The 19,528-nt window shown below is 38.4% G+C and overlaps 1 protein-coding gene and 1 non-coding gene across 2 annotated transcripts; both read left to right on the forward strand.

Annotated features, from left to right (window-relative positions):
- The first annotated feature begins 10,400 nt into the window (after positions 1-10,400).
- LOC145674246 (protein GVQW3-like) lies at positions 10,401-10,712 on the forward strand. The gene has a single exon (XM_081744081.1). It carries the CDS (start codon positions 10,401-10,403, stop codon positions 10,710-10,712), a length of 312 nt encoding a protein of 103 aa, XP_081600207.1.
- A 5,683-nt stretch (positions 10,713-16,395) lies between these two features.
- On the forward strand, positions 16,396-16,467 carry TRNAW-CCA (transfer RNA tryptophan (anticodon CCA)). Its single transcript has one exon. It is a non-coding gene; the product is annotated as a tRNA-Trp (tRNA).
- Positions 16,468-19,528: the final 3,061 nt, after the last annotated feature.

A 19,528-nucleotide genomic window follows, 5' to 3' on the forward strand; every position in this document is an offset into this window, starting at 1 on the left:
AAGATAAAAGTTAAGTTCATCATTTTCGTTATGTTGTGAGATTGTTACAATCTCAAGCAGAGTGTGTAATATTTGGGTCTACTTCTGTACAATTCTTGAGTTATAGCCGATCGAATTCGAGATTTAGCCTTGCGTGAGGGGTTGAAAAGCGAAGTTTGGGTATCAATAACTGACAGACGACACACCTCTGAAGTGGTTCCTTTCTCTCGGAGGTGGAACTCTTCCCTGTTAGTAACACCAGTAAACCATGCGATTAACGCACATGCAATTAAGAAGTTATTGATGATCGAAAATAGGATACAATAGATCGAATTTCTGTTTTTTTTTTTTAATTTTGCGACGTTTAAACACGAATTTCGATGACTAATAACTAGAAAAAGTTAAAGGTATATTCAAAATTTTGTGTATAGTGTTAGACGATAAGAACGTCAAGCAGAGTGTGTAATATTTAGCTCTTCTGGTATACAGTTCTTAAGTTATAGCCGATCGAATTCGAGATATAGCCTTGCGTGAGGGGTTGAAAAGCGAAGTTTGGATATCAATAACTGACAGACGACACATCTCTGAAGAGGTTCCTTTCTCTCGGTGGTACAACTCTCCCTGTTAGTAACACCAGTAAACCAAGCGATTAACGCACATACATCTAAGAAGTTATTGATGATCGAAAATAGGATACAATAGATCGATTTTGTGTTTTTGGAATTTTGCGACATTTAAACTCGAATTTCGATGACTAATAACTAGAAGAAGATAAAAGTTAAGTTCATAATTTTCGTTATGTTGTGAGATTGTTACAATCCCAAGCAGAGTGTGTAATATTTGGGTCTACTTCTGTACAATTCTTGAGTTATAGCCGATCGAATTCGAGATTTAGCCTTGCGTGAGGGGTTGAAAAGCGAAGTTTGGGTATCAATAACTGACAGACGACACACCTCTGAAGTGGTTCCTTTCTCTCGGAGGTAGAACTCTTCCCTGTTAGTAACACCAGTAAACCATGCGATTAACGCACATGCAATTAAGAAGTTATTGATGATCGAAAATAGGATACAATAGATCGATTTTCTGTTTTTTTAAAATTTTGCTACGTTCAAACACGAATTTCGATGACTAATAACTAGAAAAAGTTAAAAGTTATATTCAACATTTTGTGTATAGTGTTAGACGATAAGAATGTCAAGCAGTGTGTCTAGCATTTAGTTCTCCTGCTGTACATTTCTTGAGTTATAGCAGATCGAATTCGAGATTTAGCCTTGCGTGAGGGGTTCAAAGCGAAGTTTGGGTATCAATAATTGACAGACGACACATCTCTGAAGTGGTTCCTTTCTCTCGGTGGTACAACCGTTCCCTGTTAGTAACATCGTTAAAGCAAGCGATTAACGCACATACAATTAAGAAGTTATTGATGATCAAAAATGGGATACTATAGATCGATTTTCTGTTTTTTTTTGCAATTTTGCGACGTTTAAACACGAATTTCGATGAATAATAACTAGAAAAAGTTAAAAGATATATTCACCATTTTGTGTATAGTGTTAGACGATAGGAATGTCAAGCAGTGTGTCTAACATTTAGTTCTTTTGCTGTACAGTTCTTGAGTTATAGCCGATCGAATTCGAGATTTAGCCTTGAGTGAGGGATTGAAAAGCGATGTTTGGATATCAATAACTGACAGACGACACACCTCTGAAGTGGTTCCTTTCTCTCGGAGGAAGAACTCTTCCCTGTTAGTAACACCAGTAAACCAAGCGAACAACGCACATGCAATTAAGAAGTTTTTGATGATCGAAAATGGGATACAATAGATCGATTTTCTGTTTTTTTTAGAATTTTGCTACGTTCAAACACGAATTTCGATGACTAATAACCAGAAAAAATTAAAAGTTAAATTCACCATTTTCGTTATGCTGTTACATTATAACAATGTTAATCAGAGTCTGTATCATTTAAGTCTACTTCTTTACAGTTCATGAGTTACAGCCGATCGAATTCGAGATATAGCCTTGGAGAGGGGTTAAAAAGCGAAGTTTGGATATCAATAACTGACAGACGACACATCTCTGAATTGGTTCCTTTCTGTCGGTGGTACAACCCTTCCCTGTTAGTAACATCGTTAAAGCAAGCGATTCACGCACATACAATTAAGAAGTTATTGATGATCGAAAATGGCATACAATAGATCGATTTTCTGTTTTTGGAATTTTGCGACATTTAAACACGAATTTCGATTACTAATAACTAGAAAAAGTTACTAGTTATATTCACCATTTTGTGTATAATGTTAGACGATAAGAATGTCAAGCAGTGTGTCAAACATCTAGTTCTCTTGCTGTACAGTTCTTGAGTTATAGCCGATCGAATTCGAGATTTTGCCTTGCGTGAGGGGTTGAAAAGCGAAGTTTGGGTATCAATAACTGACAGAGGACACACCTCCGAAGTGGTTCCTTTCTCTCGGAGGTAGAACTCTTTCCTGTTAGTAACACCAGGAAACCAAGCGAGCAACGCACATGCAATTAAGAAGTTATTGATGATCGAAATGGGATACAATAGACCGATTTTCTGGTTTTTTTTTTTTTTGGAATTTTGCTACGTTCAAACACGAATTTCGATGACTAATAACAAGAAAAAATTAAAACGTTAAATTCACCATTTTGTGTATAGTGTTAGACGATAAGAATGTCAAGCAGAGTGTGTAATATTTGGCTCTACTGGTATACAGTTCTTGAGTTATAGCCGATAGAATTCGAGATATAGCCTTGCGTCAGGGTTTGAAAAGCGATGTTTCGATATCAATAACTGACATACGACACATCTCTGAAGCGGTTCCTTTCTCTCGGTGGTAGAACCCTTCCCTGTTAGTAACATCGTAAAAGCAAGCGATTAAGGCCTATACAATTAAGAAGTTTTTGATCGAAAATGGCATACAATAGATCGATTTTGTGTTTTTGGTATTTTGCGACATTTAAACACGAAATTCGATGACTAATAACTAGAAGAAGATAAAAGTTAAGTTCATAATTTTCGTTATGTTGTGAGATTATTACAATGTCAAGCAGAGTGTGTAATATTTGGGTCTACTTCTGTACAATTCTTGAGTTATAGCCGATCGAATTCGAGATTTAGCCTTGCGTGAGGGGTTGAAAAGCGAAGTTTGGATATCAATAACTGACAGACGACACATCTCTGAAGTGGTTCCTTTCTTTCGGTGGTAGAACTCTTCCTTGTTGGTAACACCAGTAAACAAAGGGAGAAACGTATATACAATTAAGAAGTTATTGATGATCGAAAATGGCATACAATAGATCGATTTTGTGTTTTTGGAATTTTGCGTCATTTAAACTCGAATTTCGATGACTAATAACTAGAAGAAGATAAAAGTTAAGTTCATCATTTTCGTTATGTTGTGAGATTGTTACAATCTCAAGCAGAGTGTGTAATATTTGGGTCTACTTCTGTACAATTCTTGAGTTATAGCCGATCGAATTCGAGATTTAGCCTTGCGTGAGGGGTTGAAAAGCGAAGTTTGGGTATCAATAACTGACAGACGACACACCTCTGAAGTGGTTCCTTTCTCTCGGAGGTGGAACTCTTCCCTGTTAGTAACACCAGTAAACCATGCGATTAACGCACATGCAATTAAGAAGTTATTGATGATCGAAAATAGGATACAATAGATCGAATTTCTGTTTTTTTTTTTAATTTTGCGACGTTTAAACACGAATTTCGATGACTAATAACTAGAAAAAGTTAAAGGTATATTCAAAATTTTGTGTATAGTGTTAGACGATAAGAACGTCAAGCAGAGTGTGTAATATTTAGCTCTTCTGGTATACAGTTCTTAAGTTATAGCCGATCGAATTCGAGATATAGCCTTGCGTGAGGGGTTGAAAAGCGAAGTTTGGATATCAATAACTGACAGACGACACATCTCTGAAGAGGTTCCTTTCTCTCGGTGGTACAACTCTCCCTGTTAGTAACACCAGTAAACCAAGCGATTAACGCACATACATCTAAGAAGTTATTGATGATCGAAAATAGGATACAATAGATCGATTTTGTGTTTTTGGAATTTTGCGACATTTAAACTCGAATTTCGATGACTAATAACTAGAAGAAGATAAAAGTTAAGTTCATAATTTTCGTTATGTTGTGAGATTGTTACAATCCCAAGCAGAGTGTGTAATATTTGGGTCTACTTCTGTACAATTCTTGAGTTATAGCCGATCGAATTCGAGATTTAGCCTTGCGTGAGGGGTTGAAAAGCGAAGTTTGGGTATCAATAACTGACAGACGACACACCTCTGAAGTGGTTCCTTTCTCTCGGAGGTAGAACTCTTCCCTGTTAGTAACACCAGTAAACCATGCGATTAACGCACATGCAATTAAGAAGTTATTGATGATCGAAAATAGGATACAATAGATCGAATTTTTTTTTTTTTTTTTTAATTTTGCGACGTTTAAACACGAATTTCGATGACTAATAACTAGAAAAAGTTAAAGGTATATTCAAAATTTTGTGTATAGTGTTAGACGATAAGAATGTCAAGCAGAGTGTGTAATATTTAGCTCTACTGGTATACAGTTCTTGAGTTATAGCCGATCGAATTCGAGATATAGCCTTGCGTGAGGGGTTGAAAAGCGAAGTTTGGATATCAATAACTGACAGACGACACATCTCTGAAGTGGTTCCTTTCTCTCGGTGGTAGAACTCTCCCTGTTAGTAAGACGAGTAAACCAAGCGATTAACGCACATACATCTAAGAAGTTATTGATGATCGAAAATAGGATACAATAGATCGATTTTGTGTTTTTGGAATTTTGCGACATTTAAACACGAAATTCGATGACTAATAACTAGAAAAATTTAAAAGTTATATTCACCATTTTGTGTATTGTGTTAGACGATAAGAATGTCAAGCAGAGTGTGTAATATTTAGCTCTACTGATATACAGTTCTTGAGTTATAGCCGATAGAATTCGAGATTTAGCCTTGCGTGAGGGGTTGAAAAGCGAAGTTTCGATATCAATAACTGAGAGACGACACATCTCTGAAGCGGTTCCTTTCTCTCGGTGGTAGAACCCTTCCCTGTTAGTAACATCGTAAAAGCAAGCGATTAAGACCTATACAACTAAGAAGTTATTGATGATCGAAAATGGCATACAATAGATCGATTTTGTGTTTTTGGAATTTTGCGACATTTAAACACGAAATTCGATGACTAATAACTAGAAGAAGATAAAAGTTAAGTTCATCATTTTCGTTATGTTGTGAGATTATTACAATGTCAAGCAGAGTGTGTAATATTTGGGTCTACTTCTGTACAATTCTTGAGTTATAGCCGATCGAATTCGAGATTTAGCCTTGCGTGAGGGGTTGAAAAGCGAATTTTGGGTATCAATAACTGACAGACGACACACCTCTGAAGTGGTTCCTTTCTCTCGGAGGTAGAACTCTTCCCTGTTAGTAACACCAGTAAACCAAGCGATTAACGCACATACAATTAAGAAGTTATTGATGATCGAAAATAGGATACAATAGATCGAATTTCTGTTTTTTTTTTTTTTTTTTTTAAATTTTGCGACATTTAAACACGAATTTCGATGAATAATAACTAGAAAAAGTTAAAAGTTATGTTCACCATTTTGTGTATAGAGTTAGAGGATAAGAACGTCAAGCAGAGTGTGTAATATTTCGTTCTACTTTTGTAGAGTTCTTGAGTTATAGCCGATCGTATTCTAGATATAGCGTTGCGTGAGGGATTGAAAAGCGAAGTTTTGATATCAATAACCGTCAGACGACACATCTCTGAGGTGGTTCCTTTCTCTCGGTGGTAGAACTCTTCCCTGTTAGTAACACCAATAAACCAAGCGATTAATGCACATACAATTAACAAGCAATACTATGAAAGTGGCTCTTGAAAGTTGTAGTTAGAAACTTAAGCACTAATAAGATTTTACACGTGTATGAGTGTTTTTGTAGTATTAGGCTGCCTTCACACTAAGATCTCATGAGCCGGTCCTTTAGTCCTTCATGTAAACGTTTACTGTGAAGTCATTGGTTACTTCTCTGCCGAACAAAAGATCGTGATACCTAAGTATCAGCCATGTTAGAGTCAGAAGAAGCTGAAGCTTAATCCTAGTGATAAATTGGATGAAAAAAAGAAAAGAAAGATTTAGAACAATGTTGGTTCATCCTATAATTCTATCAAGGCTGGGAGAATGTTCATTTTACAGTATAAGTAACGTTTTATTTTGAGTGAGTTCGGTTTTATTTGTAGTATAACTCATGACTGCTACTTACTACAATAAGTATACATTGATTACATACTATTTGCAATCATGGCGTCCCCTTGCATTATATGTTTAACAAGGATATATAAACAAGTCTGGCAACGGAACTGTTGTCATAGTAATCGTACTATTGTCCTTAACAACGGATGAACAAAATTGATATCTATCGACTGAAAATATAACATCTACAAAATAAGATGTTCATGACATTATATCATTTCTTCTTCTTTTTCTATTGTATAACGAGTGCATACGTTAAAGCACTTTTACCCTAATTAATAAATGAAATAAACAACGTATGTGTAGGCTATCATTGTAACAGTTTCTATCCTAAACCAAAAAGATGAAAGATAATTTTCAATTACTTCAGGATACCTATATATTCGTTTAACGAACCGTGTAGTAGTATAAGGTGTGTATTTCATCAGAATAACACCAAAGAAGAAAATTTTCAATGTCAAATAGTTGCATGTTTTCTTCATTGGCACTGAGTTAACGCTCATGTGTGAAGGGCTCTCATAAGATTGTGTGTTACTTTCTTCTCCGCCAGCAGCCCACTCAAGCCGGCTACTGGCGGGGTGATCTTCACCAGCTCAGAGGTGCCGCTCACTTGCTTCTAAACGCGCGTGTGAAGCCGTACATTTAAGACAATGTAAAGCCAGCAGTTGCAGCTCACGTGAGCGGCTCGGAGGATCCTAGTGTGAAGGCAACCTTAACTCGCCGTCGAACGCGACGCGGAGTCACACTCCGCAGATAGAGAAATTTTGTTTTCTTAGAACTGTTAAAAGAGTTTGTGCTGCAAAATATACACGCACAATTGTCAAACACACGTATATGAAGTTGCCCCCCCCCCCACTTTCAAATTTCAATTCGAAACCGAAGCCAATCGTTTGTTTATCGTTTTTCATTGATTTTTTTGAAGAAAAATAGTTCGTTTCGAAAAAAGTTACGGAGAGTTTTCACTAAATAAAATTTGGGAGTGGGCAATTTCATGCTGGACTCTCTAGTATGAAATTCGACTCGAAACCGAAGCCAATTGTTTGTTTCTCGTTTGTTATTGATTGTTTTCAAGAAAAAATAAGTTTGTTTCGAAAAAAACGTACGAACGTATTCACAAAATAAAGTTGGTGGGCAACTTCACACTAGCCCCCCCCCCCCTACTTTCAAATTCCGATTCGAAATTGAAGCCAATCGTTTGTTTTTCGTTGGTTGTTGATTGTTTTGAAGAGAAAATCGTTTGTTTCAAACAATATAAAGATGGATTTACAAAACAAATTTCAGATTTGGACAAATTCACCCTGGTTCTTTTACTTACAAATTTCGATTCAAGACCAAACTGGGTCATTTGATATGGGTATGTCGTTGATTATTTCGAAGGAAAGTAGTTTGTTTCGAAAACATATGGATATATTTACGAAATATTTTTTATGGAATGTATTTGTTCTCTATTGTTGACTGTTTTCAAGAAAAAGGAATCACTTTTTTCGTAAAACAAAAAGAGATTTTGCGAGGATATATTTGGTGGCCAACTTCTCACTGTTTCTTTCGCTTTAATTTCTATTCAAATCTGAAGCTAAGTATTTGTTGTTTTTTTTTTTTTCGTTTCTTATAGACTGATTTTAACAGAAAATAGTTTGTTTCCAAAAATAATAAGGCATTTACAAAATAAAATTGGGTGAGGGAACTTCAAACTGGTCTTTCAAACTTCAAATTTCGATTCATAACTAAATTCATTCATTTATTTTATCTGTTCGTTGTTGATTGTTTTTAACAAAAATCGAAAATTAATAAAGATATGTTGATAATAATGTTGGTGGTTACCTTCACGCTTGCCTAAACAGAGAGAAATCCGTTATCCGGACAGCGGTATATTGTATACATATACGGAATCCTTGTGTTTACTACGGAAATCAGTACGGAGCATACGTTATCCATATGCTACATACTTTTCATGCTTACATGTTACATCATGCCGTTGCAGGATGTATGACATTAAGAGTCTTCCCTATATTACATACATACACGTACGTTAGATACGTCCAATATATGTTACAAACGTCCATCTGTATATCAGATCCTTACAGCCAATTTTTCCTTCGTACGGAAATTACGTTTATTCGGAACACTTTTACGGAAAGTATGTATAAAATATATTTTTCAGTTATACGTTTGCTGTACGTTGAGTCCTAAACTACAGGATTTACACACGTAACCTACGATTTTTACCTACGTCACATACGTTTATTTTTTTCTCAGTGTGTACTTCCAAATTTTGTACAAAGTAGAAAATGGTTAACAATGGGAAGAGGAACGCAATCAATAGCCTACGCGTAAGTTCGTCAGAAGCTTAAGCTACTAAGTTCATATAATTTCAAGTGTTTATATACATATAAGGGTAACCAAGACAGTTCTTTGAAATGAAACGATATCTTTCAGTTTTACGTCCCATCGTATGCCGGATAGGCTAAAGGAGAGGGTGAAGATGAAAAATGAGTGAAATGGTGGAATGAAGAAAGTGGGAGGAAACGGGAGAACCCAGGGAAAACCCACGAACACGGTGTTTGTCCACCACAAATTCCACACGCGCGAGCTGGGATCGAACCAGGGACCCCAAGCACCGGAGATGAACGCTCTCCCACTGAGCCACCGCGCCCCAAAAAACTTTTTACACTTTTTCGACCGAGTGTCACCACCGGGAATCGAACCAGGGACCGCTCCAAGACAGTTTTGTCGCTTTTCCACCCACCACTTTCGAACATCGATATGTCACCTAAGACGTGATTGGGAGATCAAAAATAGTTCCCATCAGAATCAACAACCTTCTGCCAACGTTCTTGAAGACCATGGATTCCATCGCCGTAGAACTTGGTGGGCCGTGAAGCGAAAAATGTATCAAGTGCATTTTGCACCTCTACTTGGGATTTGAATTGGCGTTCTCTAAAGTGCCTGTGTAAGAAATGGAACAGGTGATATTCGGACGGTGCAATATCCGCGGAGTATGGGGGATGCAATAGTGTTTCCCACACAAGGCGTAGAATGGTGTCCTGATTCATCCTAGCCACGAAGAGCTTAGCGTTGTCCTGTAACAGGAGGACCCCTTTGCGACTCAGAAGCGCTGGCTCCAGAGTTTTGAGTTTTTCATGAACACGGCTCAATTGCTGACAGTACACAGTTGCATTGATGCTCTGATCAGCTGGTGGCAGTTCCCGATCCACGATGCCGCGAGCGGTCCACCAAACACACAGGAGGACATTATTCTCGGGCAGTGCTGGTTTTGGCTGTTTTAGAACCGGTTCATGTAATATTAAGCAATAATGACGGCGCCGTGGAACTTCGTATAGGACCCATTTCTCATTACACGTCAACACCCTGTCTAGGTTCCTTCTTCAGACGAGACAGCAAAGAAACACAGATGTCTGCTTGAGTTGCCTTCAGGCCCGGAGTCAAACCATGTGGGACGCATCGACCCAACTTGTAGTGGTTCCCAAGTTGATGGAGGTGCTACCAAATGGTATCTTACTCTCATTGAACTGTAGTTCCAGTTCCTTACATGTCTAGCCACTGTTCGCCTAAATTGCTGATGAATATATTCACTTCGTAAACGTGTTGGTTTTCGTGCAGGTGGTGCGTCTTCGAGTGTTTCATCACCGTCCTTACACTTGATAAAGTACCGCTGCACTGTCCTCAGAGTCACGACACCTTCTCCAATGGCCTGGCATATCTTCCGCTCCACCCAGTTTGACCGTGTACATCATACACATCCTTATGACGCTCTGTGGAGGTCCCATGCTAATTATGTCCTTACGCAAGTTCACGGTGTAACTAAACTTCCACAACCAGGTAGTATGTTTGATATACGAGGGGGCTGGAAAATTCATGACGTCACCAAAAGAAATAAAAAATGAAACATGTCATTGTAGTCATTTATAAGGTCATATATTGTGAAACTCTCATCCCGTATGTGATCATTTTATCATTGTTATTTCCTTTGTTACAGATTCTGTAAGAAGATATGGCTGAGGATGTAAGGAAATTCGAGAAGGATGAGCTTCGTAGTGTTATCAAGTTTTTTTTTTTTTTTTTTTTTTTTTGTGCTGCAAGACAAATACTCTATGGAAATTCATAAAACATTGCAGTATACTTTGGGGGAACATGCTCCTGGATATACAACAGTAGCGAAGAGAGTGAGGCGTTTTAAGACTAGTCATCGTGAGACTGAAGGTGAACCTCGCTCAGGCAGGCCTGAAAGTGCAGTGACCATGGAAAACACAGACAAAATGCATGACATGATCATGGAGGATAGGCACATATCAATCAAAAACATTGCTGCGTGTGTGGGGATATCGCGTGTGCGTGTGGGTGTCATAATAGGAGAATATTTGGGCATGCGGAAGGTCAGTGCCAAATGGATCCAAAATGTTTGAATGCTGACCAGAAATTAACACGGGTGCAGATGTTACAGGAAATTTTGCAAAAGTTTCAAAACGCTGGTGAGTTCTTGCGCAGTCTAGTAACAGAAGATGAAACATGACTGCATTACTATGATCCAGAGACTAAACAGCAATCCATGGAGTGACGCCACAATGGATCTCCTCGACCGAAGAAGTTCCGAAGCCAAAGATAAACTCTGAAGGTGCTTGCATTGGTGTTTTGGGATAAGGACGGTGTCATCCTTATCAAATATCTTAAAAAGGGTGAAAACATCAATGCTTCCAACTATTTGATTGAGCTGAACTAGGCTCTGAAGAAAAAAACATCAGAGAAAAGTGAGCAGTGGTGTTCAATTTCTCCAGGACAAAGCACCCTCCCACAAGGCTCATCAAATCATGCAATTGCTGGTGGATCTGGGCTTAACCTGTGTACCTCACCCACCCTACTCACCAGATGTGGCACCCTCCGATTATCACCTCTTCCTACATCTCAAAAAACATCTCAAAGGCAAACTTTTTCCATCCGATGAGGCACTCACTGCTGAGTTGGAGGGCTGGTTTGCACAGCAGGACAAGACCTTCTATTTGCAAGGGTTAGAAATGTTGCAGCATCGTTGTGAAAAGTGTATTGACCTTCGGGGAAATACGTTGAACAATGTGTTAAGATGGTTCTTCCACATAACTTTCTACTTGGTGATTTCATGAACTTTCCAGCCTCCCCTTGTACCCACACCAGCTACTGACTTTCGCTTTATCTCCATTCATATTCAAATCACGGTGTGAGGGTCAATTGAACACAGATCTCCATAAAAAAGGACAGAACTTTCTTGGTTACCTTTATATGTAACCAAAAAGTACAGCAAAATTTCAGGGGGTGGATTTCTTATAGGTAGAACCCCAGTGAAGTTGGTTCCAAAACTTAATTTTGTGAATATGTCCGTACGTTTTCCGAAACAAACGAATTTTTCTTCAAAACAATTAATAACAAACGAAAGACGAACGATTGAGTTCGGGATTTTTAGGGTTTAGGGTTTAGATTTCTGGGCTTTCGGCATCTAAGAACATTTAGCCCGTCACGTTTGAGGGATGACGTCCCTCGGCGAACACACAATCCGGCAAAAGGGAAGGAAGAAAGGATTGGGGAAAGAAGGAAGCGGCCTGGGACCTATACGTTAGGTACCACCCCGGCATTTGCCTGGTGTGAATGAGGAAAACACAGAAAACCTCATTCAGGGTGGCTGGCCTGAAAAAGCATTTTGCACTTTTTCGACCGAGTGGCCCCACCGGAAATCGAACCTGGGACCGCTCGCACCGAGGGCGAGAGCGTTAACGACTACGCTACTTTCGAGTCGAAATTTGAAAGTGGGGGCAGCGTGAAGTTGGTCCCTCAACTTTATTTTGTGAAATTTACGTACGTTTTTCGAAAGAAATGTTTTTTCTTCAAAACTATCAATAACAAACGAAAAACAAACGATTGGATTTGGTTTCGAATCGAAATTTGAAAAGGGGGGGGGGGAACTTCACATACATTGCAAAGAAAATATGAAACAGTTTAATATCGCTTCAAAACAAAATACACATTGAAATTAAGATATAGGTCTATAAATAAATATTGCGGAGTGAGATTTCGCGCCCATGGGTTTATGTTACAATTGACCACGCGTGATATGGAGGGTTAATTGAAGCATAAATTGCACGAATAAATAAATATTCTAGGTCTGCTACACTGACAGACAAGAATATAACAGCAACTCAGAAAATATTCTCAACAATGCTAGCTAGCCAAGCAATTTAATTTGTAAGCAGATAAGGTCGAAAATACAGCTTTTATTTTTCTTGAAAGTGTTGAAACAATTACTGTATATGAACATATTTTTCATCTTTCATTGTTGCTGCCGGAATATAAGTGTGGTAATTTCTTATCAGTTTTAAGATCAGTTTAATCTAATAATATTCCTTTCTTTCTTTTTCTTCGTTTCGAGAGAGGGAGAAAAATATTATTAATTTAATTCGTTTAATTTTAATTCTTTTTTTTTTTCATAGATAAGAAAATAATTTAATACTAAGGACAGATGTATAGAGAATCTGCATATATAAAAATGAAAGTGTGTGTGTTTGTGACTTTATAACTCTTCAAGGACACTACCGATTTCGATCAAATTTTCAACATAGGTTCGGGTGTGGGATTTTTTTTTTTTTTTTGTTATCATTTCACTTTGATGGGGGAACTCTTGAGCCACATGGCCGATCTTGATCAAATTTTTAACATAGATGAGCTTCGGGCCTGGGATGGATATAATCTCACTTTGACGCCGCAACTTACGGCGCGGGGGTAGAAGATATATATGATCGAAACTGACAAATATTATTGTCAAATTTATAGTTTTCGGACTCGCTGAGACAAACAGTGACACTTCCGATGCAGTTTGAATCCAAATTCAGTCCCGTAACATAAGGGAGTAGGGGGGTATATACATAAAATGATCGAAAATGACTGATATTAGTTCCAAATCTATAGTTTTCAGGGTCGCATAGAGGAACAGTGACACTTCCGATGCAGTTTGAATCCAAATTCAGTCCCGTAACTTCCGGGAGGGGAGGGGTGAGATATACACAAAGTGATCAAAATGACCGATATTAGTGCTAAATCCATAGATTTCGGGGTCGGCTAGACGAACAGTGACAATTCCGATGCAGTTAAAGTCCAAATTCAGTCCCGTAACACATGGGAAGGGAGGGGAAGATATACACAAAACGATCGAAAATGTCATATTAGTGTCGAATCCATAGTTTTTGGGACACTTCCGATGCAGTTTAAATCCAAACTCAGTTCCGTAACTTTGGGAAGGAGAGTGGGAAGATATACGTAAAATTATCGATACTGTCCGATATTAATACCAAATCCGTAGTTTTCGGGGTCGCTAGACGAACAGGGTGATTCAGTAAGAACGTACCGGGCCTATATCGCAGCTAATACTGCACGTAGAGCCTTCAAACAAAAAAATTCATTACCAAATCATATGTGTAGAGTGCAATAAAAATAGTAGCGAGACCAGTGGCGTCTCGTAAATACCTCCAGCGGGGGGCAACTTCTAAATTTGAAATGGAAAGTGGTATAACTGTTGGAATCGTTCGAAAGGACATAAAATGTCATGCAACTTTTAGAGGACAAACTTTGTCATATCCTTTCCCATTTAGCCGCTAGAGGCGTTGTTGCAGATTTGTATCTGACTACCCATAGCAGGACTTTATCTCAGCTAATAATGCACATAGAGCCGTCAAACAAACAATTCAACTACCAAATCGTATGTGTAGAATGCAATACAAATAGTAGCGACAGCAGTGGCGTATCGTGAATATCTCCAACGGGGGTCATCTGCAAAATTTGAAATGGAAACAGGGGTTGGTTGTGCCTCCATTGAAACAAGCGCACAATGGGAGAAACGTCGAGAGGAAACACGTTGGCATATTTCCTCCTTATTGACAGCAACACGGTCACATTACTAGGTGAAAGTCAGGTGGTGCGAGGGTGTCCCCAGTCACACCAGGCGAATGCCGGGAGGATACGTGCAAACCATTCCCTGGCAAACAACCGCCGACGCCTTTGTAGGATTAACTCGGGGCCTAAGCCAAGGGTAGCCGAGACCCACAATGACGTGGACGCGCGATGTATCTTGTGTGCGTAGGTACAATATGAAATGATCGAAAAATGCCGACATTAGTGTCGAATCCATAGTTTTTGAGGTTGCTGAGAAGAACAGTGACACTTCCGATGCCATTTAAATTAAAATTCAGCCCTTTATGACCAAAATGAAACGTATTCTTTCTGTGCGAAGAATGGGTATTCTCCTAGTAAATAATAATAAAAAAACTTAGTTTCATTGTTCACTTAATTATATTTACGGTTTGCTTTTTTAAATGTTAGAATTTATTCAGGCTTTTTTTTTTCATATAGAAAAACCCTCATTTCATGAAATTAAATACTTCCATTTCATTGAGTTTTTTTTTCTCAGGAGTTCTGCAGCAACTTAGACTTCATAATCGTTCAATTTATATAGTTTCATTTATCCAGTTCAGTGTTGCCAGATTATTTCACAAGTAGCTGATTGGACCTTTCTGTTTCAAGTGTGCCCCTTCTGGCGCTGCTGTCGAAAAAGGAAGAACAAGTTGCTGTAGCTGAGATCCTTCAATATGTGGATGTAGACACTGTTGCCACATTGATGGTCCTCACTGTGCACTGTCTTGTTAGTTATTCTAAGTAGCCTTCGATCTTCACTTGCCAAGAGCAAACGACTCAATGACAAATTGGCAACACAGCCGAGGTCGTTGACTTTGTTTTCCCTAATCAAAGAGAGAGTTTCATCCGTCAGAGGGCGGCACGGGTGGGGCTAATGTATGTTTGACATATTTTCCGAGGGCACACTTGAAATAAAAAGGCTTTACCAAAGTTGGACGCCACGCTACTTTTTGCGCTACAATAACCATTTAGAATTAACTACTTTTTTTCATGTATTAAATTACAAGTTATGAATTTTATGTAATACAGTAGAAGTTTAGTTTGTTGGGTATTCTATCACAATGAACAAGAGTTTTACTAAAACTAATATGTTCGATACTAATTCAATTCTTCTTTTAGTGCTTTGTAAACTTCATATCTGACAACACTGGCCTTTTTTTGAGTTTGCGCTGTTGCAGTATCACTGACCGTGTTGCTGTTTCAGTTACTGCCTAGACCTAATAGTTGTACGAAACTGTGTAAATTTATTGTGTTATTATATTATCCATATTATTATAATGAGTAAATGGAGTTACAATAAAAATTTCCAAAATTCATGGTTCCCAGAAAAAAAATATTCAGCAAATGAATTTAAAAATTGGGGAATTACAGTGAAAAAGCACATTGCAAACTGCATTTCAGAGTCCACAAAATCGATTCTTGCACTCTTCTTGGAAATCAGAAAGGTCGCCCATTTTATACTTTCACCGTCTGGCCAAGTCATTGCACACTTCAGTTCTAGGGAGACCCGGGTTCGATTCTCGGCGGGAGCTCATGTGGTTCGGATTCCACGTTAATCAGTAGGTCCACGTCTCATATAGCCTCGCTGCTGAACGGGACGTTAAACTCAAAATCAACTCAACTCAACTTCAGTTCTACTTCCTCCTAATGTAGTTTGCTATAACATATCACCGCCAACAGTCGTCGCCTGATCGTTTCCAAACTCAGATATCTAAATCAATTTAATCGATAAGTATATATAATTAGTAATAGTGTATAGCTGCAAAATAATTCATTTTTTGTTTGAGATACACAAATTCGATTCCCTTGGAGCACAACCTCGCTACATTTTTATCTTCAGATCTGACAATACTGATAGTCTCCCTTTCTTACTTTTTATGTCTATTACCAATCTCTTTCACGTGTTCCTTAACACAGAGGTTACTTTAGCAGCAGTGTTGCCAAAACGTTGAGATAATAAGTCGCTAAACGATAGATGAAAAGGCTTCGTGTTCGGGTGAATAATCGCTAAAATATATTTGGGAAATCCCTTGTCTATATTTGGAGGCAGTACCGCCATTTTAGGTTTTACTTGGCTGGGTTACGATACATAACCTATGTAAGTACAGTTTCATATTTATCACTAGTACCTAATTATGCTAACATCTATTTCATTTTGGGGGCGCGGTGGCTCAGTGGTAGAGCGTTCACCTCCAGTGTTTAGGGTCCCTGGTTCAATCCCAGCTCGCGCCGTGTGGACGTTGTGGTGGACAAACACCGTGCTCGTGGGTTTTCTCGGGGTTCTCCCGTTTCCTCCCACTTTCTTCATTCCACCATTTCATTCACTTCTCATCATCACCGTCTCCTTTAGCCTAACCGGCATAACCGTTGGACGTAAAACTAAATATTTCATTTCATTTTCACCTATTTCATTTTAACTGCACTTGTACAGCAAGTTGGCTGGCTATCGGAAATGATGTATTACTTATGCTTCTCAACGGAAGCTCTGCGAACCAAAGGACAGAGAAGACTTGTATTATTCTTAGCAAGAGTTACCTGAAAACTAAGTAGAGGGGTTATCAAGTTGTATATTCGAACTAAAAGTGCTTGATTACAACAGGACAAGTTTGCAGCACAAAAAGTAGCTAGATTTGTGAGTAAGTGTATGGCTACTCGAGGATGCGTTTCTGCAGCGAACGCGACCTAGGTGGCTACTCAGTGATTTTACTTCGCCAGCGTTATAAATCATACTGTAAGCCAGTCAGGGTCTCCAGGCCTTACTGCCACACGCTTATTCTCATTCGTGCGAATCACGAGAGATAATGCTATTGCGTTACATAGATATTTCTGTGATTAGTTTTTTTTTATTTCCTTGTATTTTGTGAATTTTCTTTTGTTATACGCGCACATACTTTATAATAGCAGAGTTCCAATACTCTGCTAAAAAAAGCATCTTTCAAGCAGCTGTTTCTTTTTGAAATCCTCTTGCCTGGCAACGTGTCTTTCCTTTTCTCCCCTTCCTTTAGATATATTTTACTGATTCCGAAACAGCAGGCGGTCTATTGTTCCGAAACGCACCAGTCTCCTTTATCCTAACCTGCATAAGGATGGGACGTAAAACTCAAAGATTTCATTTCATTTCATTTCAAAGCGCACCAAATACGCTCGAGCCGACGTATTCTCCGCGGTTTTATTGTTTTTTCGTTTACAGCGCACTGTGATTAGTCGTCTACATTTAAATACATGGTCAGCGTGTTCCAAGCGTACGCATGAGCCATAAAAACGCGTTGCGAACGCATTGAATAGCCGTGCACTAAGTCGCTAAATCGTTATTAAAAAAAAGAAGGAAATCACCAATCGGAAAATTGACTTTTAGTCGCTGTCCTAGAAGCTAAAGTCCCTAAATTTAGCGATTTTCCCCCCAAATTGGCAACACTGTTTAACAGACGCTTGCTAAACTTATACAAAAATATGTTAAGGATTGCAATAGCGCAAATAAATATTATCGTAAACAACAATTAAAGCAAATAAATAAAATAAAATAAACATACACAATGTGCAAAACAGTGTAAATTATAAAATCAGTAAGTGACTATTGTTTGCAAAGTCTAAATTGTAATGGCATGATATATAATCATGTCTATATGCATGGGCCGCGGTGGCTCACTGATAGAGTGTTCACCTCTGGTGCACGGGATCCTTGTTTCGATACCAGCTCGCGCCAAGTGGACTTTGTGGTTGACAAACATCGTGTGCGAGGGTTTTGTCAGGATTTTATCGTTTCCTTCTACTTTTTTATTCCACCATTTCATTCATTTCTCATCATCTGTCTCCTTTAGCCTAGCCGGCGAAAAACTTAAATATTTCATTTTTTCATGTGTATATGAAAAATAGAATTATTTCTACATTTCATTCGCTGTTGTTGATACTTTAAAGCAGTGTGTCATGGAAATCAGGGTAAAAGTAGTTCTGCTTTATTCATTTATTTTCATTTTTTTTTTTAATCTAACAAAAACAGACTTCCGGCGATCATAAATATTTGAATCATCGTTTTTCTGCATCTTATTCTACTATCTGCTTTGCATTTCTTATACAAAATTTAAGTTGAATTGATTTTGAGTTTAACGTCCCTTTCAGCAGCGAGGCTATAATAGTTAGGGATGCGCACGAGACGAGTCGAGAGAGAATTTTCCTGACAAAATTCGAGTCGAGACACGGGTCTTCCAATAGAAAAATATACATTTTTCGAGTCAAGACATCACTTTTACACATTTTCGAGACGAGACAGCCACAAATCTTGTCTCGTGCGCATCCCTAATAGAGTGTCCCAAAAGTCCCTTGACATAGGGTAATTCTATTATTATCAGAGATACAACAAAATGTAAGAGGGGAAATGGAACGTTGCCAGTCACCTGGATCCACAACATAAGTGAATGAAGTTACTGTCTGTTATGCTAACATGTCGATGGCCAGCCCCCATTTCAAACATGCCCCATTCACCATACTCTTACAAAATTTTTCAACCTCCTGTCCCGTCCTTCCTTCCCCCAGCCCAGGTAAATGGCAACGTTGCATTATCATTTAATATTGAGCGCATAAAGAGTGTACAGCCCAAACAGCTCGTACGATTAAAAAAAATCTTGACTTTAGATTGAAAACGTTATATTTGGAGACGGCTTCCCCTCTCACATTTTATTGTAACTCTGATAATAACAGAATTATCCTATATCAGGAAACTTTTGAGACACCCTATATATATATTGTTTGTGTTTTTTTTTCTTTTCTTAATTGAACTATGCACTGCATGTCCTTCCTGAAAGGTCTTGGGTAGTAGAACAACAATTCAAAAAAAAAAAAAAGTAAATGAAAGAGTCAATTCAATTCAAATTGCTTTTTTGTTGTTGTTGTTTCTTCTTGCTTGCATGGGCGTTTTGTCCAGTTTGTGCCCTATATGAACTACGAATTACTTCAGAGTTGGTATCTTGAACTGCTGTAAGGGCCCTGTATACTCTATAGGCTGCTCAAATTGAATCGTAGAAGATAATGCTGGCTGTATAATTTTATAACTTAAGGTACTGATGCATTAATTTTCAATACACATATCAATGAAATAACACACAGCTAACAAAATTTTGTCTTTTTAGCATAAGGTAGTCACGGTGGCTCAGTTCTTGTGGTGGGTGGGGCCCCTGGTTCAATTCTCGGCAAAGTAAGTTTGTGGTGGACAACATCGTGTCGGAAGGTTTTCACGGGGTATTCCCGTTTCCTCCCACTTTCTCATTTCGCCAATTTTTATCCGAAGATGGAGTGGGTC

The sequence above is a fragment of the Thermobia domestica genome, chromosome 17, assembly GCF_964235325.1.
Source record: "Thermobia domestica chromosome 17, izTheDome1.hap1.1, whole genome shotgun sequence".
Lineage (NCBI taxonomy): Eukaryota > Metazoa > Arthropoda > Insecta > Zygentoma > Lepismatidae > Thermobia > Thermobia domestica.

Excerpts from the sequence above, each read along its gene's own strand:
- LOC145674246 (XM_081744081.1), top strand. The coding sequence starts at position 10,401 with ATGGAAATTCATAAAACATTGCAGTATACTTTGGGGGAACATGCTCCT.